This window comes from Engystomops pustulosus, chromosome 8 (genome assembly GCF_040894005.1).
Source record: "Engystomops pustulosus chromosome 8, aEngPut4.maternal, whole genome shotgun sequence".
Taxonomy (NCBI): Eukaryota; Metazoa; Chordata; class Amphibia; order Anura; family Leptodactylidae; genus Engystomops; species Engystomops pustulosus.
Genome location: NC_092418.1, coordinates 92,696,606 through 92,724,504, shown reverse-complemented (window position 1 = coordinate 92,724,504; position 27,899 = coordinate 92,696,606). Strand labels below are relative to the sequence as shown.

At 41.4% G+C, this 27,899-nt stretch overlaps 1 protein-coding gene across 5 annotated transcripts in view; it reads right to left on the bottom strand.

The window, feature by feature from the left end:
- LRP2 (LDL receptor related protein 2) overlaps nt 1-27,899 on the bottom strand; it is a 144,697-nt gene that overhangs the window by 13,886 nt on the left and 102,912 nt on the right. For all 5 annotated transcript variants that reach the window (XM_072121786.1, XM_072121787.1, XM_072121789.1 and 2 more), the window contains 20 exons: nt 26,317-26,469; nt 24,764-24,934; nt 21,742-21,965; nt 20,929-21,106; nt 19,402-19,598; nt 19,042-19,287; nt 14,379-14,507; nt 13,707-13,826; nt 12,542-12,658; nt 12,138-12,254; nt 8,692-8,829; nt 8,483-8,605; nt 7,711-7,839; nt 7,234-7,365; nt 5,784-5,915; nt 5,079-5,222; nt 4,081-4,246; nt 2,851-2,979; nt 2,126-2,346; nt 34-213 (listed from right to left, as the gene is read on the bottom strand). In XM_072121786.1, the coding sequence (XP_071977887.1) occupies nt 34-213; nt 2,126-2,346; nt 2,851-2,979; nt 4,081-4,246; nt 5,079-5,222; nt 5,784-5,915; nt 7,234-7,365; nt 7,711-7,839; nt 8,483-8,605; nt 8,692-8,829; nt 12,138-12,254; nt 12,542-12,658; nt 13,707-13,826; nt 14,379-14,507; nt 19,042-19,287; nt 19,402-19,598; nt 20,929-21,106; nt 21,742-21,965; nt 24,764-24,934; nt 26,317-26,469 (3,146 nt within the window). The remainder of the gene's footprint in view (nt 1-33; nt 214-2,125; nt 2,347-2,850; nt 2,980-4,080; nt 4,247-5,078; nt 5,223-5,783; nt 5,916-7,233; nt 7,366-7,710; nt 7,840-8,482; nt 8,606-8,691; nt 8,830-12,137; nt 12,255-12,541; nt 12,659-13,706; nt 13,827-14,378; nt 14,508-19,041; nt 19,288-19,401; nt 19,599-20,928; nt 21,107-21,741; nt 21,966-24,763; nt 24,935-26,316; nt 26,470-27,899) is intronic.

The window sequence follows — 27,899 nt, the reverse complement described above, 5'->3', positions numbered from 1 at the left end:
ACTGATTTTTACATACAAGAGATGGCCACTTACCTGTGCGGTTGTAACGATGTGAGTGGTAGATCCGCACTTGTGTCAGCCATGGATTGATTGTTAGCAGTTTCACTTTAGGTCCGGAGCCAAACTTACTTTTCTTCCACACCTCACCCTTCTCCTTTGTTGTCCAGTACAGATGGCCTTCAAACACATCCAGGCTGTAGGGGTTGCCAAGATCTTATAAAGAAAAATGTTAGATATTAATTAATAGAGAATTAAATCTTTATAAAAATAAGCTAAAATTAAAAATAATAATCAATGTCTCTGCCTTTAACTTAGCTTAAAGAAATCTACCATCAAAATCCAGCACGACTGTGGTAATCTTCTTATATTTGTTATCCATGACCTCCTTCCTTCTAAAATCAACTTATAAAATTATGCTAATAGAACCGGAGGGCTGCTGGAGACAGTGTTGCTGTTACACTGGTTTACAGTTGATTTTAGAAAGAAGCCATATAAGAAATATAAGACGATTAACACAGTCACGGTGCCTGGATCTATGAGTAAGTGTCCCTGGTTTTATTTTGATGGTAGATTTCCTTTAAATTTACCTGAAGACTTTTTCCTGTATTTTCTCTATAGGGGGCAGTACAAGACCTTTATGATAATTGCATTCAGTATCAGATAATGGTCAAAAAAGTAACATATCCTGAAGAAAATTCTAAAATATATAGACCAAGGCAGGGGAAAGTGGTGCTGCATACAATGCATTATCTATGGGTATATACAGTGGGTACATAAAGTATTTTACTCTTTGTTTCATTGGAGCCAATTGGTAAGATCAAAAAATTATATTGCTAATTTATTAAATAAGAAAAACTGAAATATGGCATGGTGATAAGTATTAAGCCCCTGGTGATAAACATTCATCCCTTTTGCTCATTATTGGGTAGAAGCAGCTTTGGAGCTGGTGCAGCCAGGAGTCTTCTTGGGAATGATGCAACAAGTTTTTCACACCTGGATTTGGGAATCGTCTGCCTCTTCCTTGCAGTGAGGAGAGACATCCTGCCATTAAGGTGAAGACTGCAGTGATAGGTGACTCTGTGGAACTTTCTCCCATCTCCCTCCTGCATCTCTGGTGCTCAGCCACAGGGATCTTGGGGCTCTTCTTAACCTCTTTCAACTAGGCTGTTCTCCCACGATTGCTTAGTTTGGCTGGATGGCCAGGTTGAGTTGTTGTAGTCCCAAACTTTTTCCATTTAAGGATTATGGAGGCCACTGTGCTTTTAGACACCTTGAGTGTTGCAGAAATTCTTTTGAAATCTTGCCACAATTCAGTCCCCAAGCTCCTTAGAAAGTTCCTTATACCTCATGATGCTCATGTGCTCTAACATGCACTGTGAGCTGTGAGGTCTTATATAGACAGGTGTGTGCCTTTCCTAGTCAAGTCCAATCAGTTTAATTAAATACAGCTGGACTCTTATGAAAGAGTAGTGCCATCTCAAGGAGGATCAGAAGGAAATGGGCAGTACGTGATTTAAATATGAGTGTCAAGACAACGAGTCTGAATACTTATGACCATGGGATATTTCAGTTTTTATTGTTTAATAAATTGGCAAAAATATCTACATTTCTGTTTTTTCTGTCAAGATGGGTTGCGGAGTGCACATTAATGAGCAAAAAAAAAAATATTTTGATCTTACCAATTGGCTGCAATAAAACAAGGAGTGAAAAATTTGAAGGGGTCTGAATACTTCCCACACTCACAGTATATATAGTTTCCTCAGCATAGTTGGCATTTCTAGTGATCACAGTACCGTAGTTATGTCTGAGGGCCCCAGAAATGCATAGCTTTATGTGGAATTGTACAGCATGAAGTTTTCTTCTCTGTCATAACTTTAAACTGTATTGACCTCCTGATGAGAACCCCATATCCATTATGGCCAAATTTGTTTCTGTATAGTACTAAAATCCTGCCCTATCTAGGCAACAGAGCTATGACATATTAATTACACGCTCATCCATGTCAGACTGTTGTATTTAAATTAAAGAAGTAAAAATGTAATGCAATGATCTAATATGTTATCACATTTTGAATTACCCATCATGTTCCATAGGAGAAGACCACTCATAACAGGTATGTTCTTACCTCCATGTAGAACGATCTGCCTGTCTGTGCCATCAGGCTTGATGGACTCAATGACATTTTCCTTGGAGTCACTCCAGTAGATCCTGTTGTTGTTGATGTAGTCGATGGTGATCCCAGTTGGCCATCCAAGATCTTCTGATACCAGAACCTGTCTCTGCTGCCCATCCATCCAGGCTTGTTCAATCTTAGGCTGCCTTCCCCAGTCTGTCCAATACATCATTCTGCAAGAATAAGAAGACATATAGGATGTCAAAATGGTTGGATGCTTTGGAAACCTTTTCATTCGACAGTTCCCTCAAATATACATTCATGGCTGACATGGTGCTTCCCTGCCATAACCTGACTGTATACATAGCTTACTGTGATGTGCTCCAGTTCCATATCACTATACTGCTGCATATACTGCCTCAACCTCTCAAAACTCTCCTGTACTATCCCTAATATATCACATTGTACCATTTATTGTTTTTTTTTTGTTCCTGGCTGTTGCTGGGATAAAATCATGAAACATCCCCCAAAAAATCATAGGTGGAAAGAATTAATTAGCAAATATTTAATTTGGGTGCAGGATCAATAATGCATTATATTAACCTTCTCAATAAATAGTCCTATTCAGCAAAGGACCATGGAGGTGTCACAAATAAATGTATTGAGGGGATTAAATGTACTGATGGGACCAGCTGTTACATATGTACGTATGCTCTCTACTATGAAATATCACTCACCCCAGCTCCGGATTGAGAGCAATGGCTGCGGGCTGGTCCACTTGAGTATAAATGAGCCACTTTCTATATCTTCCATCCAGTTTTGCTACTTCGATGCGATTAGTTCCAGCATCGGTCCAATAAAGGTGTCTGATTATTGAGAGGAAAAAATGTGATTAATTGGGTGGATTTGGTGGTCCTTTTGGTTCAAATAATTATGGTAAGTAAAATAATATAAAGAAATAAAATAATTACCGTATATAATACATTGAAAATCTTACAGCAGACTAGTTATTTGGACACTTGTGACTCATTTAAGATAAGATTAGCTGAAGCTTTCCCTAAATTTTTCAAAAGATACTGTCTGGGTCCAGATATAATCAGTGTGTACCGATGTTGACCTAATTGTTCTGCAAATGGTATTTTTTTTTCACAAAAATATTTTCAAACAATTAGATTCTTTTAAAAAATGTCATTAGGGTTAGGGCAGGGTGAGGGTTAGTGTTAGAGTTAGGGTTAACCATATTGCAAATTCCAACCCAAAATATAATTTAAAAAATTAAAGAAAAAGAACAATATGAGATAAGAGATTAAAAATCGATATTTCAGAGGATTAATGGGGGTTGTATATTACTTTCCTGGTCAACTGGCGCAAAATCAGTTCATCTGAAGTGAATAACTAAAAATTCTGACTCGTCAAAAAAATGTCAGACTTGTATTGAATCTACGAATCGATGAGCACTTATCATATCCTAAATGGTGAAGGACTGACTGCCAGAACATACAGGAATGCTCCAGCCATAAGGCGCATTGAGCCTCTTGCCTCAGGCAGCACCACCTGAAGTATCAGGGACATAGTCACCTACTATAAGCAAGTCGGATGCTTAAAAATAGTGTCTCTTCACACCCGATGTCAACATGGGTGTTAAACACTGAATGGAAAATCCACTTATTTAAAAAATGACCTGATTTATTACTACTGGATGAGGCGGAGGGGGTGCCGCTCTATAGCTCGCCTCAGGCAGTCGATAGTTTAGCTTCAGCCTGTGCACTAATCTCTTGAATAAATTGATCACAATACTGATTAGTGGGTTCTCCAACATATAAGGAAAAGAAGCTGAAAATATGTAGTGATTGATATTTGGAACTTTTAAACTCTGTGAACACTTCACAAAGGCCAAACATGACAACATGGAAATATTCTTTAAAAATAATTGCTGATAACAAATGGTGAAAGCGTGGGCACTATACCTTCCGACCCAGTCCACGGCCAGTCCATCCGGATTCACTATGTAGCGCAAGTTCAGATCAACATCCTTTACCATATTATTACCATAATCTTCAAAGGTAGGTAGATAGGCTCGCCTGATGGACCCAAACACTGAGCCCTGCCCACGGATGGTGTAGTATACAACACCTGCAGGTGAAGAAAACATAAAGTTTCAACGCATTGGCAAATCAGCAAAGAAAACAATAGGAGGACACTGTGCGAAGTTTAACAATATTGATCTGATGAAAATCTATGCACAGTCATATCAATAATCTGTATAATGATGTGTAGGTGTAGCTGTGTCTGAAAGTTGAAGCAAAATGACCTTGAAACTACAGATTCCAGCATAGCTTGTCAGCCCGTGGCTTACAGTACAGACTGTGATCTAACTCATCACTAAGTCAAGTACATGTAAATTTCTAAAACTTATGTCCACCTTCTCAGCAATATAGCTAGAATAAAAACTGAAGAAAGATTTCAAAGAGTCTTTACAAAAATAATATATGCATACTGTTTTCTGTATACAGTTGATATGCAGATCTATGTGTCTCCATGGAAACAGACTACAAGCATGTTGTCTGTAGTCAGATATGCCATATTTAGGCTACATTAACACGAACGCGTGCCCAACGTGCCGTAGCATGGTGGGGTCTTGTCGGCACACGGAAGAGGAGGAGGGAGTGAGCGCTGCTCACCCCCGCCCCTCCCCATAGAGATACATGGCGCACGTCGTAGTAATATGGGGAAAGATAGGACAGGTCCTATCTGCACCGTACCACTCCGTGCGCCCGTTGCCGGCCTATGGGGGACGTATATACGCCACAAGCTTGCGGACATATATACGTCCCCCAACGGTTGTCTGAATGTTTGAATGTAGCCTTACTTTAAGAAAAAGATTTGGTTTGAGTCTGAATTTACTTGTAACAGATTTCCAATTTTCTAAATTACACTAATGTTATGCTAATATATAAGCACTTACTGAGGTCTATGCCCTCAGGATCCCAGTCATAATCCAGGGCCTGGATATGCTGCTGATTCTCAATATAATCAAAGTATTGCTCAGAGGACAGGTTGTATCTTCTTATCCGTACATTGTCCGGCAGCAGCAGAAGTGGAGGATTTCCTGCCATATTAGTAACGGGAATACAAGAAACCAATTATCAGTCAGAAGACATCTAAGATTAAGTTGCCTAAATTAATTCAATCTACAGAGATGAAGTGTCCACTAGAGCCCCTCATCCTCTAAGAGACCTTGGATCTAACACACTAAAGTCCCAAAAAGTGCAACAGCACACAACCCAATGTTGCTGGAATACTGCTAGGGTGTAGCATTTATGGATTGATTTGTAAGGTTATGTCCTAGGGATATACTAGTAAGGTAGTAGCAAACTACCTTCAGGTTGAATATGGGTTTGAGATTTTCCATGATTGATCTTTTTTCCCCCCATAGCAGAATTCTGATGGGGCCCCCCTTAAAAATGTACATATTACCCTCATATATATACACACACATTTATATACATATATACATAAACATAAAGTTCTTCACACATATACACACATTTATACACACACACTTAGGAAAGTAGCTGTTAGGTTAGTTTCACCCATCTTTTGCTGTCTGTGTGTGGGGTCTGAAGACCATAGTGATACTAGAATCCAATATATAGTGTATCTTTCTTACCATCAGCGGCACATTGTTTTCCATTTTGGTCTCCAACTGATCGGAATCCCTCAGCACAGAAACATTCGTAGCTCCCTTTAGAGTTCATACAATCTTGTGGACACGTCCCATATATGACACATTCATTAATATCTAAAAATAACAAGAAAGCAGGTTTGTAAGGAGGAGATTTATTATAATCCATACAGACCTGTAACTGAACTATCCGGGTCACACCCAGGGGCTAATAAAGACTGCCATAAGCCCTTGGCTGTATGAATCTTATAGCCCCTACAACAGTGGTGGCGAACCTATGGCACGGGTGCCAGAGGTGGCACTCGGAGCCCTCTATATGGGCACTCTTGCCATCACCCCAGAGCAGAGTTCGCCAGACAGGACTCAAGGCCTCTTGCAGTCCCAGGCAGCCCAGAACCCTAGCAGGAAGCTACAATGATAATCCAAACTTCTTCTCCTTCTTTCTACTGTATTGGTGTCTTCAGATGCCTATACAATTTAATCCTGTGACAGAACAGGGAGTAATAAGTTACTGCTTAAATTATCGCATTGGCACTTTGCAAAATATATGTGGGTTTTGGTTGTAGTTTGGGCACTCGGTGTCTAAAAGGTTTGCCATCACTGCCCTACAAGTCTGGAATCACTTCCTACATATGGTACTCGAATCAGCTTCTTGGGGAATGGAGGATGTGTCCCTTCTGCTTGATCTGCGGTTTCAGGAGCTTTGGACCTTCAAAGGACCTGAATGTGTATTGATAGCAGTTACAGGTATATGAGGATTTCATGTGTAAAGGTCCTTCTCAGTATAAAACTTGGTGTGTGGTTTGTGTGGCCATGAGCCCCATAGAATTCTTGGGCCCCGGGCTACTGCCCAAAAGGCCTATATTATAATCCACTACTGGTCACCCTGCCAGGGGAATAACTAGAGGATGTGCAGGGGCCTAAGCAGACCCATTAACTGTCTCTTCCCAATATATTCCTATTCAGACCAGTACTATGAACTATACATCATAGTCGGAGACCTTGTACAGATTTTGTGCTCGGACCACCGGTTTTAAATTACACCTCTGCACATTGCCATAGTGTTTGCCTTATCTTCACAATTGTTAAGCCTCCTTATACAGATCTGTACAGTCAGTTCTGTACATAGTTTAATAGCCATCTATCCAATGCTGTTGATCTAGAAGAAGACAAAACCTTGTTATAGAACCAAGTTTCTTGATATTTTATCCAAATAAATCCCTGGATCACTGACCCTTGTACAGAAATCTAGTTATTAAAAGTTTTGAAACTTAGATACCAGATTCCAATTCCCATTGTTTTTGAAGATTTATATTCCAGGAATTCAGATATAATCCTGCTTATGCAGAACTTGCAGAATTTGGTCTAGTAAATCTGTTTCTCCTCACCGGTTCCTTCACTATGCTTCACACGGAGATTGTCAGGTGTAAATTACCTTCACAGGAATTGCGATCGGTCTCGCTGGCTTTGTATCCTGAGCGGCAGGAGCAGAGAAATCCTCCTTCAGCCAGGTTAGTGCAGTTATGCTCACAGATGTTTTCTCCACAGTGTCTTCCAGTACCTTTATCTAAAGAGAAATACAAGTTACTTAATTTCAAACATATTTGAGAATTTTGCAAAGGTGAAAGATGACTATTTGAAAAATGTAAAAGAAATCACAAACTTAATGTCCTAATGTAAGTTTTGTGTATGCAGATATATGTTTCTCTATGGTTAAAAACTACAAAGTAAACCCGTCTAAGCATAGAGTATTCCCTCTTATCTATCCTCTAGAAGTGAGTATGTTTGTACTCTGTATAGGTTTGGATAGGAGCTACAGACATGAAACAATTTCTCAGAAACAAGGAAAAAAGGTTTTAGGAATAAAATGTTCCATTTATGAATAAAATGTGGAAATGAGAGAAATACTTACTACAACCAATCTCATCAGAGCTATCCTCGCAGTCGTTGTAGTTATCACACACGTAGTGATTGGGGATGCAGTGAGAGTTACTACACTTGTATTCATCTTCTGTACATGGTCTTGGGGTGGGAGGTCTACCTGTAAACACAAGATGTTGGGGAGGATTGATAAAAGCACTTGAATCCCCTCTCCCCAAAAGTTTTCGGGCTTCTCTGACCCGCATGCCACTTGGAGAGCAGGCAAGCTGTGGTGTGGGGGCAGGGGTTTGAACGCCTGGCCCAACACATTTACTATAGTCTCTGCCAGAAAACTGGTGGAGACTATAGCAAAAACTTGGCCAATTCAGACCTGGTCTACAGTTTGTTCCCGTAATCACTAAGAGGCCAGAGTTGGACCCCCAGCGGTGGGAATTTTACGACTGGTGTTCAAAACTCAAGGCTTAATGAATTCCCCCATTGGGAATTCGCTTATTGGGAGGAAATGTAGCAGCAGAATGCATACTTGACCTGCCTCTTCATTGATTAGTCAGAATGGGACCCCCATTCTCGTGATCAGTGGGGTTCCCATCAGATGTGGATACAGGTTTATAATAAAGCTTGACACAACCCACTTAAATGTGTTCCTGCAGGACTAAAATGTTCCAAATTTTTTTTTTTAACAGAATATCCCAATGGAAAGTTTTCCGAATTTTCAGCAGTGAGACAACAGGCAGGCAATCAAGTACCAGTTAAGAAAAACTGGGCAAATAAGTCTATAATTAACGTCATCCAAAGAAACTCACATTGCTCTTCAGTCTCATCACTTCCATCGCCACAGTCGTCCATGCCGTTGCATATCTCGTGCCTGTAAATGCAGCGGTTGTTGCTACAGCGGAACCGGAATGGAGGCTCACAGGGGATGTCCACTGTATATAGCCACAGAAATAAGGGTTAGACAGCGAATACAATTACTGACCTCTTCAGAGATCTCTACGCACAGGATCAAACTTACAACAAAGATTCAGCTCTTCATCAGAGTTATCTCCGCAGTCGTCATCACCATCACACTTCCAGTATGGCAGGATGCAGATATGGTTCTTACACTCAAACATGGATGGCGGGCAGAAGGTTCCATTCGGATAGCGAGTTGCTATGGAGGATATAGAGTAATACAGTAAGAACCTTAAAGGGGTTTTCCTTCTATGTACACTTATTCCGTAAACCTTAAATGATCAATGGGAGGTTCTGCTTAAGTGTAGAAGGTCAATTTACACCCTAGGTTTTTACTATGGCATTTCAAAGGCTGAAAGCATATCTCCCAACTATCCCAAATCTGGAGGGACAGTCTTGGATTTTGAAGTCATCCCTGTTGTCCATGCGGAGGTATGTCTTAGGAATTAACCCTATCTGCACCCGGAGGTAGAGTTGAATGGAGTAGTGTTGAATTCATCTGCCCTACGCATTACTGTTGCACCTCTCCCGCTGCTGTGTGTGATATATGACGGCAGGTGTAATGTGATGTCATCTCACCTCCTGGCTTCAGAGACGAACTAAGCCACTATAGAGGAGGTAGTTGGACTGCTAACAGGGAACAAGGAAGGGAGAGTAGCATCTTTTTTTTAACAGCAACAAGAAAAGGATGGACATAGAGGGTGGGCCACAATATAAGAAGGAGGGGGGGGGGTCGCAATATGAGAATGGGGAGGCCATAATATGAGAGTTGAGCTCAATTTAAGCAAAAAGGCCACAATATGAGAGGAGGCAGAATATAAGAGGGGAGCATATCTCAGGATAACTGGGTGAAAGGAATGAATAAAAGGACTAAGTGGGGATAAAAAAAGAGGGAAAATGTGAGGAGCTGAAAGAAAAAGGGGTATTATACGTGTGAAGCCACAGAGAATACAGAATCAGTGGGGAACTATAGAAAGGATTAAGGATTAAAAATCAAAAGGGACAGCATTATATTTTGATGAGTCACATAAGGAGGCATCATTCAGATTAAGGGGTTTACAGGGGGGCATAAAAAAGTTAGAGTGGGGTGGCTGCAGGTCAGGAGGCATTCTACAGGGGGGCCACTACTACTGTAAACTATGTTGGGCCACTAAGGGTCATTATACAGTGTATTGGCGATTGAGTTGGAGTAATAATGGGGGTCATTTACTAAGGGCCCGATTCACGGTTTCCCGACGTGTTACCCGAATATTTCCGTTTTGCGCCGATTTCCCCTGAAATGCCCAGGGATTTTGGCACACGCGATCGGATTGTGGCGCATCGGCGCTGGCATGCATGCGATGAAAATCGCGGGGCGTGGCCGAACGAAAACCCGACGGATTCGGAAAAACCGCCGCATTTAAAAAACAGTCGCGGAGCTTGCACTTACCTTCACCAAGTATAGGCCGGTGTACTTGAGTGCATTTCAGCGGACTTCAGCGCAGCAGCGCCACCTGGTGGACGTCGGAGGAACTACCTTAGTGAATCCCGGCCTAGACCCGAATCCACCACAGAGAACACGCCGCTGGATCGCGAATGGACCGGGTAAGTAAATCTGCCCCAATGTGTTGGAATATTACAGAGGAGGATAAGGGGCAGGGAAAATGTCTTTTGTTCTGCTTTCTTCTTAACAAAAGATGTGACAGCAGTAAACAGAGGCATAACCTGAAGCTCCCGAATCCCAATATCTGAAATGGTGCAACCTATGGACACCAGTCAGGGTCTGCTATTGGCTGATGCCTTAAAACCCCTACAACACAGTGCAATACCTGAGTCATAAAATGATTCAAAATCTGAAAAATCCTTTGTATTTAAAACATTTGAATAATAAGGAGCTACAAGCAATTAACTTATCGCGTCTGCATTGCTGTCATTACCAGAGTGATGGCCCCAGCCGCTGCGGTGCTGCGCACTGATGATAGAACATTTCTGACTAATTAATTGAGTAGAAACATTTCTCACTTTAATTAATCTCTAATTATGCCAAATCCTTATGTTTTTATTGCACTTTGTCCGCAGAATAGAAATATACTTTTGTTTTATCACCCGGTTCATTATAGCTGCAAAATGAATGTCTCTATGAATAATATCCCCAAACCTCTTTATGTGCACAGAACACCCATGTACTAAACAGAGGACTTCTATGTTTTATCTCCTCAGACCTCATTATGAGGTTTTAGGGATTTGTTCAAAGAATGAAAATTTGTTGTTTAAGAGATTTTCCACAATTTATAAAGTCCCAAGTAAAATCGTAAGTAATTCACCTGTAATCTATGGGAAATATTAATGAACCTGGGAAAGAGGGACCCAACAGACCTTGGGTTTCAGGGTTGCAAGGAGGGAGACAAGAGGAAAGGGGCACAGACCATAGTGTAGGGTGTTTAAAGTAAATCCACACTCAAAATCCATCATGATAAACCAGAGGCACTTACTCATAGATCCAGGCACCGTGACTGTAGTAATCTTCTTATACTAAATGGCCTCCTTCCTTTTAAAATCCAGTTTTTTAAATTATTTTAATGGACCTGAAGGGCTCTGGGGGTTGTTAAAAGAGCCTCTCTCAGTGCTGCAGCTTCAAAGTCTGTCACAATGAGCAGTGCAGGTCTCCCCTCCCCCTGCACCTCCTTCAGCTGTTAGATTTCGACAGTCACGGTGCCTGGATCTATGAGTAAGTGTCCCTGGTTTTTCATGCTGGATTTTGATGGTAGATTTCCTTTAAGACTCAAAAATGGTGAAAAGTACGGTAGGTATTGTTTTTAACTTGGGATGATGATTATGTGCTTGGTCTGTTTTATGGTGGCTGTGATCCAGCCTACACTCCAGATCACAGCCACCATAAAAGAAAAGTTATAAAATTTTCCAATATACTTTCTGTATCAATTCTTAAAGGTTTACTTTTAAAGGTTTACTAGATCTCTGCTTGCTGTCTTCTTGTTGTCATACAACAGGAAGCTTAACTTCCTGCTAACTTAACTTCCTGTTCATGAACAAGTGATGTCACAGAGGTGCACAGCTCTTTATAATCCACAGTGTAGTCAAAGCTGCGTGATGCTAACGAGCTGTGCACCTGTGTGACATCACATGACCAGTGACTGTTGTTTATTTGCACAAAGTAAACACTGAAGCTTCCTGTTGAATGACAGCAAGCAGAGATCTCGAATACTATAAAGAACTGATTCAGAAAAAATATTGGAAAATTGAATAACTCTTCACTACGCAAACAATATTATTTGCTGCAATGTACTTAAAGTGGACAACCCCTTTAATAGCCTGAAGAAGACTCAGTTTTGGTATTGAAACTCGTCTAAATAAAGCTCTCCCTCGATAAGAGCCTCCTTGGCTCTTATCTGAGTGCCGGACACCCCTGTCATTATGTTCTGGAACCTTCCAAGAAGGACATCAATAGCACTTAAAGGGGTTTTCCCACCAATAAAGCGAGTGGGAAAACCCCTTTAAACTAATACTTACGGCAAGTGATTTCATCTGAAAAGTCCAGACAGTCAGCTGTACCATCGCATCTAAATCGCTCGGAGACGCAGTGTCCGCTATTACACTGGAAGTACCCTGGATGACAAGTCCTCATGTCTAGAACAAAACCAAAAAGTCAGTCAAAGTCCGGAATATACTGTCACAATAGTGAAAAGTCATAGTAAGTATAGCAGTTATACAAACTAAAGATCCATTTATCAGTTTATGTTCCGAAACGAGTAACTTTGTAAATATGTTACATTGCATTAATCAATTACGCTAACGCTGTGATGACGTTATATGTAACCTGCAACATATACAATAGAGAGAGATACCGACGTTATCTAACATTCCATTCACGAGGTATCGGTATAACATCCCAGCATGTGTTATGTGTTACACACCGCAATCTCTTTCATCTGAGTTATCTTCACAGTCGTTGTCATGATCACAGAGCCAGCGGCTAGGAATACAGTGCCGATTATCACATCGGAATTCGCTCTCCGTACACTCCCGGGGGCCTGCAAGGAGCAGGGAAAGAGAATATGTAGACACATGTCCTGACACATGTACGCCATTTTATCTCAGTGTGTTGCAGACATGGGAATGGTAGTAGAAGATTTTTTATCGTTATGGTATAACATATGACTTCGATTTTTTCATGAATTATTGGATTATAAAGGTTACTGCATAACTTTACTTAAGGCTCAGTTCACACCTTGGCTTTCCTTTTAAAGGAGATCATTGCAGAAATTAAAAATTTAAGGTGAACGGAAGACCCGCATAGACATTGATGGACCTTCCATTATCTTCTGTTATGAAGATACCGGCTGCTGTGGTATTATTTTGGAAAACATTGACTCATCCATATTATAATTAACCTTATAAAGTTTCATATCCCCTAACAGGGGCCACGAGTCATGAAACCCCCGGACAGCAGGACTCAGGACTTCCTGTGTCCTGCTGGCTTCTGGTAATTGGAGGGGGCTGTGCAGTCATTCCTGTGTGTATGCCCACTCCATGATAACCACTGCCATCAGTGATTGGAGGGGAGTCCACATGTCTTTGGCAAGCCCGTCCAACTGGTGATATGGGAGCAGTTATCCCTGAGGAGGTGTACACACAGTACTACCTGCATGGCCATCTCCGTTAGACAGAAACAAGCAGGACACAGGAAGCCTTGAGTCGTCCTACCCAGGGAGTCACATGATGGAGAATGTGAAATTTTATCAGGGTAAGTACCTTATTAAATTCTTATACTTATCCAGTTTTATATCACTTTAAGCCATGCCCATCTTCTGCTTATACAGCACTTTTTGAGTTAGAAGGGTCCAAAACACATATTAAAGGGTATGTAGACAAAATATGCAATTATTCCAGGTCTTCAGTATATAGGTAAAAAAAAACAAAAACATGCTCAAACTGTAGAGCGGGCATCTATTATGTGTGAACCGATATCTCTCTACTCGATCATCCTAATTTACCTTGATCTATGTAGAAAACAAAAAAAAATCCTGCTATTGGCTTATGGCCACGACAGCAGCAGACAGCTGAAATAAAGTAACTTACTGCAGTTGCGCTCATCAGATCCATCCCCGCAGTCGTCTTCTCTGTCACATTTCCAGCGCAGAGGAATACAGCGATGATTGTCACAGCGGAAGTCCCCGAGTGGATCACATGTTCTTTGTTCTATAAATTCCAATCATTCACAGGTAGGATTTGTCGGTTCAATGACCGTAACGATTATACAAGTATTTTGCTAAGCTCTAAATGGTTTTAATAATCATTGGCATACGGCCCCAGAGAGCGAATACTGACTTCTAGCTCTGTGAAAAGAATCACTGACTATACTTCATAAGACATTAATCCAATAACAATGATATGGTAACAAAATCATTCAACTTAGTGATAACCAGGAGTATTTTGTATAAATTCTTTAATACGGTTTTATACCCAATGGCAATATATAACAGCAGCATAATCTGCAGAGCTGTACAGAGCTTTCATTACAATTAAGACAGGTGTTGTCTGGCCCCGCTGACAGCTTCTCCTGAATATCACCATACACATTCATATTAGATTTGTTGCTAATACACGGAGAGAGGAAAAATAATAGCATTGGTTATGATGCTGATATATTACTACAGATAGGGCAGAGGAGGGCACCAGTCTATAGCTCGTCTCACATGTTTCCAGACCTCTATGCTATGTAGTCTAATATTAAACTATTACTGTACTTACCACAGTTTTCTTCATCTGAGTTGTCTCGGCAGTCGTCATAACCATTGCACACAGCCCAAAGCGGGATGCACCGATAGTTAGTCTTACAGGCAAAGTCAGTGTGATTGTCACAACGGTACAAAGGACCCACTGAAAAGCAAAGACCACAATGGAATTTAATAAGAGTTTTGTGTATTTTGTTTAGACTTTCCGGTATAAACAGAAGGATAAAATACCGAAAGTATGTAAATGGCCCCAAAAATGTAAAACGATCCACAGATCTATGTAATTAAACATTGATTTTTGTTCAACTGCTTGTAATATTTTTTAGCACTTTATTGCCCTATTACTTGCACACTATTGTGTGCACGCCCATGCTGTAACCAATGCGAAAATACAGCTGGGAAGAGGAGGGAGAAGGAGTGAGTGTTCCTCTCCCCTCTCCATTGAAAGCCGAGCAGTCACTTGGCTCTGTCTCATCGTGGTGAGACAGCGTGTGCTCCATGCATTGTGGTTGGGTGCCATAGACCACATACGAGGCTATGATATGGCACAAATTGCACAGCTGTATTACAGCCTCCATACAGTTGTTTGCATGATTGTACAAAGGGGTGGGAGCTACTGCACTGAACGCCATTAAACCTAGGATGGTCCTCCTCACAGTAGGCTTCAACTAAACTTTAGTTGCACAACTTTTCTATTTGAGGCTTTCTACCAAATTTGATCATTATCTCCTACACTAAAGTTAGGGATTAACAATCTGATCCATGGGGTTCTGCCTGCTGGGACCCTCACCAATAATGAGAATGAACAATCTGATCCATGGGGTTCTGCCTGCTGGGACCCTCACCAATAATGAGAATGAACAATCTGATCCATAGGGTTCTGCCTGCTGGGACCCTCACCAATAATGAGAATGAACAATCTGATCCATGGGGTTCTGCCTGCTGGGACCCTCACCAATAATGAGAATGAACAATCTGATCCATGGGGTTCTGACTGCTGGGACCCTCACCAATAATGAGAATGAACAATCTGATCCATGGGGTTCTGACTGCTGGGACCCTCACCAATAATAAGAATGAACAATCTGATCCATGGGGTTCTGCCTGCTGGGACCCTCACCAATAATGAGAATGAACAATCTGATCCATGGGGTTCTGACTGCTGGGACCCTCACCAATAATGAGAATGAACAATCTGATCCATGGGGTTCTGACTGCTGGGACCCTCACCAATAATGAGAATGAAAGTCCACCGGTCATGAAAATGGACCCTTCCAGCCAGTAAAAAGGTCATTTCTACTCTATTCTATACCATAAGAAGGCCAGAGATCACCAAGCACAGTGCTCAGCTGTCTTATAAATGGAAGTCAGGTTGAGTATGCCTCTTCATTCACCTTCTATAAGTCAGAACGGGACTCCTGTTCTCGTAATTGGTGGCGAATTACAATCAAAGATTTTACAGCCTATTTAATTTTATTAAAGATTCCCAAGTAGTAAAGATATCTCTACAAGCATTGGGAATAATTTGCTAACAAGTCAAGTCAGCTTCCTGGACGACCCATCAATAACAACAACATGGGTTCTGTTCCCCAAAATAAATGGAGCAGTAGGTCAAGTATGTGTCTTGCTGCTCCATCCATTTTGCTTTCGAAGTGGGCCATAAAAAAGTAATGGAGCAGCATGGTGAAAGCTTGACCTGCTTCTCCATTCAATCATCCATGTGGGTAAAAGAAGACAGACCGCCACCATTCAGCAAGTCACCGCATGTTCTATGAATAAGGGATCATTTTACAACTTGGAAGAACCCCCTAGACTTTTCATTCTAAAATGTGATGTCACTCCTGAAAGTTTGGTGTAACATAGCAACATGTAACATGGTCTTATCTCCACTGTCAAATGCTGTGATTTGACCACAATCAATGACATGACAAAAGGTGAAACTTATATGAAGGGGTAGAGATGGCTTTCTGCGGGGGCCCCCCAGCAATATTATACCTTTGGGGACCCATAGATCACAGCTTGGTATTAAATAGTGGAGCTGATCTATTACTCCCTGTCCTGCCATAGCATTAAACTGCATTATTGTACCCTGCGGGTCTCCCTGATCTACGGCCCCTGAGCAACTTAATAGGCTCGTTTAAAAGTAAAACCATCCTTGGTTAAAGGAGCTGTCCCATCTAGCAAGTTAGTCGCTATCCACAGATGTACCCCAGTCACACAACGGTTGCCCGAAGATAGCCATACTAACTTGCTAGATGGGACAGCACATTCACTGTAGTTGGAGGTGTTTGACAAAAAATAAAACTTAGCCTTTATTTTTCTTTTAAATTAAAATATGTTTCTGCAGGACTGTAAAAACAGACGTAAGTAGGAACTTTACTGACACTTATGTTTGTACACTAGGTGACATTAGGTCGTGGATTTTTTGGGCCTGATTTTTGGCTCATTCACGTCCCAACTTTCGTGTTGGTGTCCACTCTGGCCTAACTTGTATTGCCACCACTGGACCTAAGTGACAGGTAGTATTGAAGGCTAGGGTGAGTGTGGTGGATCGCCACCTCTCCCACTATCTCTTCAAACAGATCAATTGCTGGATGCCGATTTGCCACTGATCGGTCAGTAAGCAGCTCTGAAGAGGTTACACTTTCATTTATGGAGCTACTCTGATTATCGTATGGTCGTGGCTCACTTGCATCCGCATGACGGCTAACTCTAAGACCTAAGACCCTACGCGTTTCCTCATTGCCAGGGATTCTTCAGGGGTCTGTTATTTGGCTTGTTTGATCTAGAGTGATATTATGACATCCGTGGCGCGTGTACGCCCGGTATGTTCTAGCCGTGGCGCGCGCCGGCTGCGTCCTGTTTATATTCATCTCCCCTTCCTCGTCACCGCTGGCGAGCCTCCCTGTTAACCCAATCAAAAGCCTGAACGTCACTATGTGACGTTGAACTGGAGCCGCGGGTAAGGGACCAATCACATCCATGTGGGAGGGGCGGGTTATCCCGGCGCCTCCCACTGACATGCGATCGTCACATTCGCCCGTACCACAACCCTGTATTATGAAGGTATGTATCGATGAGTGATCTGTCACTCTTGCTACAGTTGATCCAGGCAGATTCAGATTTTTCTTAAGGGCATTTCTCTAAGGGGAGTATGTGAATGTCATTTAAGTAGGGAAAGCGCTGCTTCCAGCGCTTTTCTTGCAGGTTAGACTGGCAGTAAATTTGTGACTAACAGCGACATTGCTTACATGAATATCAGAGTGTTGTCTCCTTCATACGTAGTATTGATAGATTTGGTATGTTTTAATATTTTATTCAATGGTATTCAGACTGTCTGCAGGGGGCGAGGAAAAGACATCTCGGGAGAGAGGGATGGAACGATTTGGTTATTTGGTGGTAACATTGAATGGGTCATTCTGAGTTGCCTAAAAAGATATATATAGTGAACTTTTATGTACATTAGGCTATTCTTCAGAAGTGGCCTGTGCTGGTTTATTCAATGAAACTCGCATATGATATAAAATCGTTCAGACCCAAGGGTTGGACACAGTTAATCCTGAAGGTCCATTGGGCTTCTTTCCTGAGTATCAACTTGTCCCAGTCTCCCCCTCTGGGAGATGGTCTTACTACTTCAATTCCTCGGAACGAGATTTCTTTTAGGTTCCCTTGATGATATCGCCACATGTGTCTGGCGATGGGGGTATCCCTGTTTTCCCTAATATCCGACATGTGTTCTTGGATTCTTTTTTTAAAAAGACGAAAGGTTTTACCCACATAGTCGGCCGGGCATGTACAGGTGGCTTGATATATCACGGGATAACCCGCCCCTCCCACATGGATGTGATTGGTCCCTTACCCGCGGCTCCAGTTCAACGTCACATAGTGACGTTCAGGCTTTTGATTGGGTTAACAGGGAGGCTCGCCAGCGGTGACGAGGAAGGGGAGATGAAAATAAACAGGACGCAGCCGGCGCGCGCCACGGCTAGAACATACCGGGCGTACACGCGCCACGGATGTCATAATATCACTCTAGATCAAACAAGCCAAATAACAGACCCCTGAAGAATCCCTGGCAATGAGGAAACGCGTAGGGTCTTAGGTCTTAGAGTTAGCCGTCATGCGGATGCAAGTGAGCCACGACCATACGATAATCAGAGTAGCTCCATAAATGAAAGTGTAACCTCTTCAGAGCTGCTTACTGACCGATCAGTGGCAAATCGGCATCCAGCAATTGATCTGTTTGAAGAGATAGTGGGAGAGGTGGCGATCCACCACACTCACCCTAGCCTTCAATACTACCTGTCACTTAGGTCCAGTGGTGGCAATACAAGTTAGGCCAGAGTGGACACCAACACGAAAGTTGGGACGTGAATGAGCCAAAAATCAGGCCCAAAAAATCCACGACCTAATGTCACCTAGTGTACAAACATAAGTGTCAGTAAAGTTCCTACTTACGTCTGTTTTTACAGTCCTGCAGAAACATATTTTAATTTAAAAGAAAAATAAAGGCTAAGTTTTATTTTTTGTCAAACACCTCCAACTACAGTGAATTACCTAGCAGGGAGAAAGTGTTTAAAGAAATACATTACCGCATACCACAAATCAGTGATTATCTAGATGGTACAGCACCCTTTACATGTGATGACTATTTTATTAGTATCATAGAATTTACTTACTGCACTCCTGAATGGGTTCATCTGAATGATCCCCGCAGTCATCGTCCACATCACATTTCCAGCTTTGAGGGATGCAGCGTCCATTGTTGCACTTGAATTGTCCAGGATTACAGGTCCTGGTGGCGCAGTGGGTGCTGTCTTCATCGGAGTTGTCCCCACAGTCATTATCGGTGTCACACTGCCATGACTCAGGGATACAACGCTTGTTCGCACATTGCCATTGGTGGTCATCACATTGGTGAGTGGCTACATAACAAAATTGCTAGAGTCAACAGTTTTGCATGTAGTGAAAGCAAGGAATTCCATAAAAAGTACGGAAAAATACACATATGATTGGCTCCGTCACTTTCCCCTCCTTACCACAAAGTACAGGATCTTCATCAGAGTTGTCTGCACAGTCTTGGATAGCGTTACACAAGAAGTGAGGACTTGTGCAGTTCCCATCGTTGCACTGGAACTGTCCCACACGGCAGTATCGATGAGGGCAGGTAGGGGGTTCATCTGAGCCATCCCTGCAGTCTCTTTGGCCATCACATTTCCACCACATTGGGATGCATCTTTACAGTGATAAAAACAATGAATATATTGTAGGCCTCCAGAGTCTCCAAAGTGGCCTCTATTCAATGAGCATTTCAGGTTCACTGCAGATTCATAGTTCCCTCTTGGCTGATCATGAGAATTTATAGAGAATCTCTGTGTGGATAACTTTTGAACCATAAAAGATACTGCATATCTGATTCTGTCAATCAATTTCTGAAATAATTCTAGTTTTAACTAGATATGATGCATGCCCACCTTTCCATTGGAAAAGTTTGCTCATAGTCCAACATGGCCACTTTCTAGAAGACTGCTATGTAGATTGGTATCAGAAATGTCCTTTTCTGAAATGTCCTTCAGTTTCTAAAATATAAGGGAGTCCTGGAACATCTGAATCACCCTGTATATCCTATATGTGTCTCCTTGGAAACCTAGGAGTTGTCGGAGTAGGTGTCGCATTTTGAATTCCGTCAAAAATATTGATAAGTTCTTGTAGTATTTCATTAAAGGGTTGTTCTCATTTCAGGAAATAAATGTTATTGTTTGTGTGATAAAAAGTTATACAATATTCCAATATATTTACTGTGTCAATTCCTCACTGTTTTCTAGATCTCTGCTTGCTGTCATTGTATAGAAAGCTTCATTGTTTATTTCCAGTGGATAGGAATCTGTCCATGGTCACACAGGTGCACGGCTCGTTAAATCACACAGCTCTGATTACTCTCTGTGATACTAAGGAGCCGTGCACCTGTGTGACCATGGTCAGAATCCTGCCCACTGGAAATAGACATAGAATCTTTCTATAGAAGTACAGCAAGCAGAGATCCAGAGAACCATGAGGAATTGATGCAGAAAGTAAATTGGAATATTGTATACATTTTCATTATACAGGTGGTCCCCTACTTAAGGACACCTGACTTACAGACAACCCATAGTTACAGACAGACCCCTCTGACCTCTGGTGAAGTATCTGGATGTTACTATAGTCCCAGATTGCAATTAGCAGCTGTAAGGTGTCTGTAATGAAGCTTTATTGATAATCCTTGGTCCCATTACAGCAAAAAATGTTTAAACTCCAATTGTCACTGGGGCCAAATTTTTTTTGTCTGGATCTACAATTCTAAAATATACAGACTGCCTATATAAACAATAACATTAATTTGCCGTAATGGGAATACCTCTTTAAGCTGGTTTCATGTTGAAGTAAGAGCGGAGCATTAAAATACAAGAAACGCCAGGGGACTACTACTATTTACTATTTCCTAGCTCCGGTATCATCCATAGGGAAAACCTGGAGGGCTGCGTTAATCAGGTGTATGAGTAAGTAAGAACCTTATATGTTATATTTACCTCTCACTGTCAGCACATAAATACTGTGTACTGGAGCATGAAGGAAGGCAACGGACAATGTTTCCAAACTGCATGGCCAAGAAATTGTCTGGGCACTCACAAGTGTATCCTTGGCCCCCGTCTTTAATGAGACACAAGTGGGAACAGCCTCCATTGTTTCTGCCACAGGGGTTGTTCACTGAAATGAGACAAAATATCAGTGAATTTAAGGGAAATCCACCATCAATATCAAGCATGAAAACCAAAATACAGCTTCATACCTAACCATGGGTCAGTGCAGTCCTGTTTTTGGAAGAAAGCAACAAATCTATCCTCAAAACCCATCATGATAAACCAGAGATACTTTCTCATAGATCCAGACACCAGGACTGTGGTAATTTTATTATATGTTATCCATGGCCTCCTTCCTTCTAAAATCAACTTTAAAAATTATGGTAATGAGACAGAAATCAGAACCCCCTCCAAGCTCTGTCTTTACAGGCTGTCTCACCCTCCCCCTGCTCTCTCAGGACGTTCCCCCTCCCTCTTACACCTCTGATCCTTCTGACTCATTAGCATTATTTTAAAAGTTGATTTTAGAAGGAAGGAAGCCATAGATAACAAATATAAGAAGATTACCACAGTCATGGTACCTGGATCTATGAGTAATTGTCCCTGGTTTATCATGATGGAAATTTCCTTTGAGGGTAAAACACTGTTTATTCTTTAGTATTAAAGGGGGTCAAATACATTTTTATGAAACAGCTTTTGCCCTGCATGCATTGATCCATACTGTGACTCCTATAGTCTTCTATTGGCCGTCATTATACTCACTTGGAGGTTGTCTGTAAGGGTGATACACATGAATATCGAATGGCCTGTGTGTGGTATTGACCAGCATGGCTCGTCCTGACCCATCATATTTATTTCCTTTCTCCACCGTCCTAGTGTTCCAGTCTGTCCAGTATATAGTATCTTCAAATACAGTGATAGCGAAGGGGTGAGGGAGGTCTCCGTCATACACAGCGTGCCGGTGTCTACCGTCCAGGTCTGAATATCTATACAAACAGAGCGAAAGACAAACGACTGAGGCAAATCTCTAAAAATATAAGTTCTGGTTGTTCTGACTTCTGGCTGTGAAATAGGATAACACAAATCCAGAGAGTATTGAGAGAACTTAGGAAGATTCCAGAGGCTGAAACCTAAGACAATAAATCTCCATTCTGTTACATAATGTTATATTGCAGCACAAGAATAACACAAGAATACCTGCACTGGACATTGGTTCACTGGTTTATTGCATTATTTTGGCAACTGTTTTGTCTGCAAAAAAGGTCCAAATGTCGGCCAATACAGAGGTGACTGTTTCAACCTTTTCTCTTGACTTGATGGACATGTCCTGATTACAGATAACCAGACCCAAAGTTTTTGTTCTGTTCCCACGTAACCTGGACATATTGCTTGATTGGCAAATTAGGCAAATTAATGCCCCCAGCAACTAGCAATGGCTATGATTGGCCAGGGGTGTCCCCTTGGCCAATCACAGACATGGCTAGTAGCTAGGGGTGTAAATTTGCCTGACTGGCTTTTTTGACAGCCAATCCAGTAATGTATCAGGGTCACAAGTGGCACACCCGAACCCCAAACAGAAAGTCTGGGTCCGCTCATCTCTAGTCCAGATATGCGGGTCATGAGACGAGCAGCCTCCACACTGGTTATCTATCCTATATAAGCCTATGTTGACCAACCAATGGTTGTAGTCTAAATTGACAACTTGCATTTTACATAGTACAATACATAATGCAATACCCCCCTCCAATTTCGACTCAATATTTACTGAGTGTACTCTGATCTAACATCTATAAGTGGGAATTTATGTGGGACTGTATCAAATTCCTAGAGTTATTTTACACCATATATACTCTTCACCAACCTCCATCACATTCCCATCATAAATTCTCAATGGCAAGTCTTATGTGTATCGGCGGTAGAGTTTGTCAGCACCTGAAGCTTCATCCTGGCTCCATCCCTTGCCCTTCATATATATTATCAGTTTGTACTATGGCCTGTGACTTCCACTGTTTGGTCTTAGTAAGTACTTGTCTGACAGTCAGTATTTATTGACAAGGACCATGTCTTCCGAACAGAAAAAAAAAAACAACTCCTCATTGTGCCAACCAAACTTACTCCTTGTTCCATCCTGGTGTGTCATACAGGAGACTTCATCAGTTAAGACCATCTTTTACTGTGCTCTTAGCTCTCTACATGGAGCTCCTTTCCTTTGATCTGAGTAAGTGCTGCAGTATACAACCAGTAGCCTGCTACAGCTTTTATTCAGAGCAGAGAGGAACTTCCTAACAAAGTTAAAGAAAATCTACCAGGGGTATTTACTTGATTATTATGGTAGATTTCCATTAAGAGATAGAGAAAACACTATGAGGATAAGGACTTTTTACATGGTCAAAATTGCTGATATATTTCCTTGAAAAAAGTTGCATTTCCAAACGAGGCCAAATCGCTCTGAGGTTTTGAAACTCTTTGAAGTGCAATCTGTTCTGACACACTAAAAGCTAGAATATAAGTTTTCTTCTTTATTACTTGCCTGTCATCGCTAACCACAACCGTGAGCACTCAAGTTCACAGATATTATAAATGAATAGTCTCCTGCAAAGTTTTTATATCGTAAATTGTTTGAAGTTTCTCGTGCTATCTTGTGTCGGGAAAATGAACATACAAAAAATAAGATATGATGAGTACTTAAAAGAATTGGATAGGATGGACCTGATTGTGTATTGTGTCTGTATACAGAATGTACAAAAAATTGCAGCAGAGATCGGATCAAAAAAATCTGTTTAAAAACATTTCCAAGACTACAGAAAACACAACAAATTACCTAAATGTACTTTGATGCTCACAACAAGATGACATGAAGCTACAATTTTTCATCTTCATCTTGTGCAGAACACTTGTTTTAATGTGACCAGGGTTTGCTGGGGGCAGCATTGTTACTATATAGGTCTACAATTCCCACATTTTCTTTCCTTTTCTAGAATTTCTCTCCTTATTATTACAATATTATGGGTTGTATGGAAGGTTCTATAGGCACATATAGTATAAACTGTCCACTGTTCTCCTTCATATAAGTGTGTTGTAAGTAATAACAATGGGTGATTTATTGGAGCCTTCCAAAATTGGGAATATACTTATAGGAAAATTTGAGAAATTGCTGGGTGAAGTAGTCAAGTGCTTGTCGATATATAACTATATATATTATTTTTTTTATTTATTTATTTTTTTACCATATGTTTTATTTTTACAATGAGTGTTGTTATTATTGGCTCACGTTGGAACGATGAAGGGTTTAAACCAAAAGCTGTAGAAGTCTCAGCTTTGTCAGAGCGGTTCAATGTACAGGCGGTCCCCTACTTAAGGACACCCGACTTACAGACAACCCATAGTTACAGACGGACCCCTCTGCCCACTGTGACCTCTGGTGAAGCTCTCTGGATGCTTTACTATAGTCCCAGACTGCAATGATCAGCTGTAAGGTGTCTGTAATGAAGCTTTATTGATAATTCTTGGTCCAATTACACCAAAAATTTTGAAACTCCAATTGTCACTGGGGCAAAAGAAAAAAAATTGTCTAGAACTTCCATTATAAAATATACAGTTTCGACTTACATACAAATTCAACTTAAGAACAAACCTCCAGACCCTATCTTGTATGTAACCCGGGGACTGCCTGTACAGGACTAGTGAAGGCAGCTCAATGTACTAGTCAGTATTGCACAGAGTCATGCCATGTATATGTTTATGAACAGTTACCGAGTTGCTTTATTCTTCTCTAAGTACGTACTCAATGTAGTTCAAGTGGGCATCGGACCAGTAGAGCTTGTCATTGGTGTAATCTATTGTGATTCCACTTGGCCATTCCAGCTTAGTCGAGATGATTACGGTTCTATTTTTGCCATCCATGCCAACTCTGCCAATGTATGGCTTGTCGCCCCAGTCATTCCAGTATATGAGCCTATTGAAATAAAATCAAGTTACCTTAATTTTTAGCAGCAGCCAAATATATATATATATGTATACATATACACTCCTACAGGCCTTTTTCAAACAACTGCACATCATTACATGCCATTTGTGTGAATGCCCATCTATTATATTACAGTAAAGGAAGAAATATATGTCTGATGTCTGATTATTGTTGTGTGCAAAGATTAAATCAAGTGGTCGACTAGTAACCTCTTTTTTTACGAGAATAAATTTTTCATCTTTAGGCTCTTCTTCCAAAGGTGATGGATTGAATTGAGGTGAAGTGGGTGGTGCTGGACAATGAACTGAAAAGAGAGGGTGCGCCGGCCCTTGTTGGCACATCCATGGTGCAATGGATTGATTATTTGTATATAAAAACAAGATTTCTTAAGATTTTAGATTTAGGGCACTTCAGCCACAAGGAAAAGTGGCTTGTTGTAAGTGGACGGTGAGTGCCTTAAAGACATAAACAAAGTATTTAAAGCATATAGGCAAACCATGGATTTTCCATGGCATCTCTATAGAATGGGACCTGCTTGACCTAAAGGGGTACACAAGCAAAAACTATGTAAATGCTGTAAATATAGGGTTATCACAACATGGATGCTACCGATCTTCATTGCCATGTCTAGGAGAAGTTGGAGTAGAAGGGAGAATGTGAATCGGTGGCATCTATGTGGTCATAACCCTATAGATTTAGCATTAATATACTTCTACCAAAGATCCATATCTCCTTCTGTGGACTGAAGTATTGAGAGTTGTCTTTTAGTTGCTATTTATATACTTCTGGTTAATGTACCCCTTTAATGCAACCCTCCATTCAGAATTTACAGCATTGATGGAAAGCTGATTTGTAATGATACTTCTGAGCGCAATTTAATCTTTATTACATCAGCTTCTATGTGACTTTCTATGCGTTTAATGCAATTTATTACAACATAACCTGTCATCATAGACCCCAAACCAGAGGCAAATAAGTGTCTAATAATGCATAAGAAACATAACACATCCAGAATTTGGAATACTAAAACATTGCACATCTATCAAAGCGTCATATAAAATGTGAGTCCTGTGCCCACCGCGGCAGCCAGCCATGGCATCGGCTCCAGTGTAATGAATACAAATAACCAGCAATGATTATCAAGAGGAAATTCAATCATTTTAGCAGAAATGACCGCATTTCCTGAAAGGCACCTGCATGCCAAGCAGAGGAAAATGTTAAGTAGATATTAATAAAAGATGGATTTGGTTTCATGTCTGCAGCTTGTTGTCTTTCAGGAAATGACAGAAGAAGAAAAGTAGAATATAATGAAAATCACATCAATTATAATACAGGTAATAGCAGGCGATGCTCTGCCTGACATGTCGTACCCTTTCTTTGGATAAACCACGATCCCTCTGGGTTGCTGAAAGCAGAAGGTATTATTGACATCTACGCAGCGGTCAACCAGCCTCTTCCGGAAGCGGCCGTCCAGCTCTGCCACATTCATACAGTCCTTATACGCGTCCAACCAGTACAGTTTTCTGGAAAATTAATGAAATCAATTAAATCATTTTTTTTTAAATAACCCCAAAAATGCTTTAAGATGATGTTGATTAAATGTGCAAACCAGCTGTGCATATGGGAGAAAGTTGGGAGAAAGTGTGTTCAGGCAAAAACTTTTGAAGATATAGGGGCTTATTTACTAAGGGACCCCCGGCCACATTTCCATCTGGTTTTCTGACTTTTTCTGGGATTGCGCCGCTGGGACAAGTATTTAGTAGGCGATTGTGTCGCGCGCGATAGGATTTTGGCGCAGTGGCGCCGGCTGTCATGCGACACAAATTGGGGGGCGGGCCGTCGGACAATCCACCACAGGATTTAACTTAAAATTGTGCTGCTAGCTATGCACTTACATACACCGTGAAGAAGAAGGTGAACTCCGGGGGACCTGAGCGGGGAAGCGACGACACCTGCAGGATATCGGGCGCACAATGGGGCAGATTTACTTACCCGGTCCATTCGCGATCCAGCAGCGCGTTCTCTGCGGTGGATTCGGTTCCGGACGGGATTCACTAAGTTAGTTCCTCTGACATCCACCAGGTGGCGCCGCTGCGCTGAAGTTCTCCGGAATGCACTGATCTTCACCAAGCCGGACCAAGTGAAGGTAAGCGCGAGTCCCGCAACACTTTTTATTTTTTTTAAATGCAGCGGCTTTTCCGAATCCGTCGGGTTTTCATTCGGCCGCGCCCCCGATTTCCGTCGCGTGCATGCCAGCGCCGATGCGCCACAATCCGACCGTGTGCGCCAAAATCCCCGGGCAATTCATGGAAAATCGGCGCAAATTGGAAATATTCGGGTAACACGTCGGGAAAACGCGAATTGGGCCCTTAGTAAATGACCCCCAATATTCAGTGCATTATACACGGACATTGCACTTTCGGAATCTCCTCCGGACCCGGTAAGTAAATGTGCCCCATAGTATCAGTAGATCAGCAATAAGTCTCATCCTCTAAAGACGGGCATCGGGCCACTAATTATTTTTAAAGGGCCACCTGCCATTTTGCCCAATGGGAAAATAAATTGCCCACCCCTGTCTAGCTCATAAGAAACATCCATTCGTCCATAAAAGTGATCATCCAAGATTGGAGAGTTTTTTACTGATTATTATTTTGGACACCCCCTTTGGCCAGTAGTAAAAATAAATATGACACGTTAGCCTAGTTTTACAAAATTCTTATGCAGACAATTAAATTAATAATTGATAAGTGTTCTTGCAGGCAACCAGGTGGACAACACAGATAGCTATAGCTAGACATTACCGTAATATTACATGTTCCGTTACATTAAGGTTTGGACATGTTATATGAGATATCAGAGGATTTCAACAGCTAAAACCAAGGAGCAGAAGTAGCCCAGCACTGTTCTTTCGACTTGGATGGGCTCTACTTGTCTTTACAAGGTTTGTAGACCT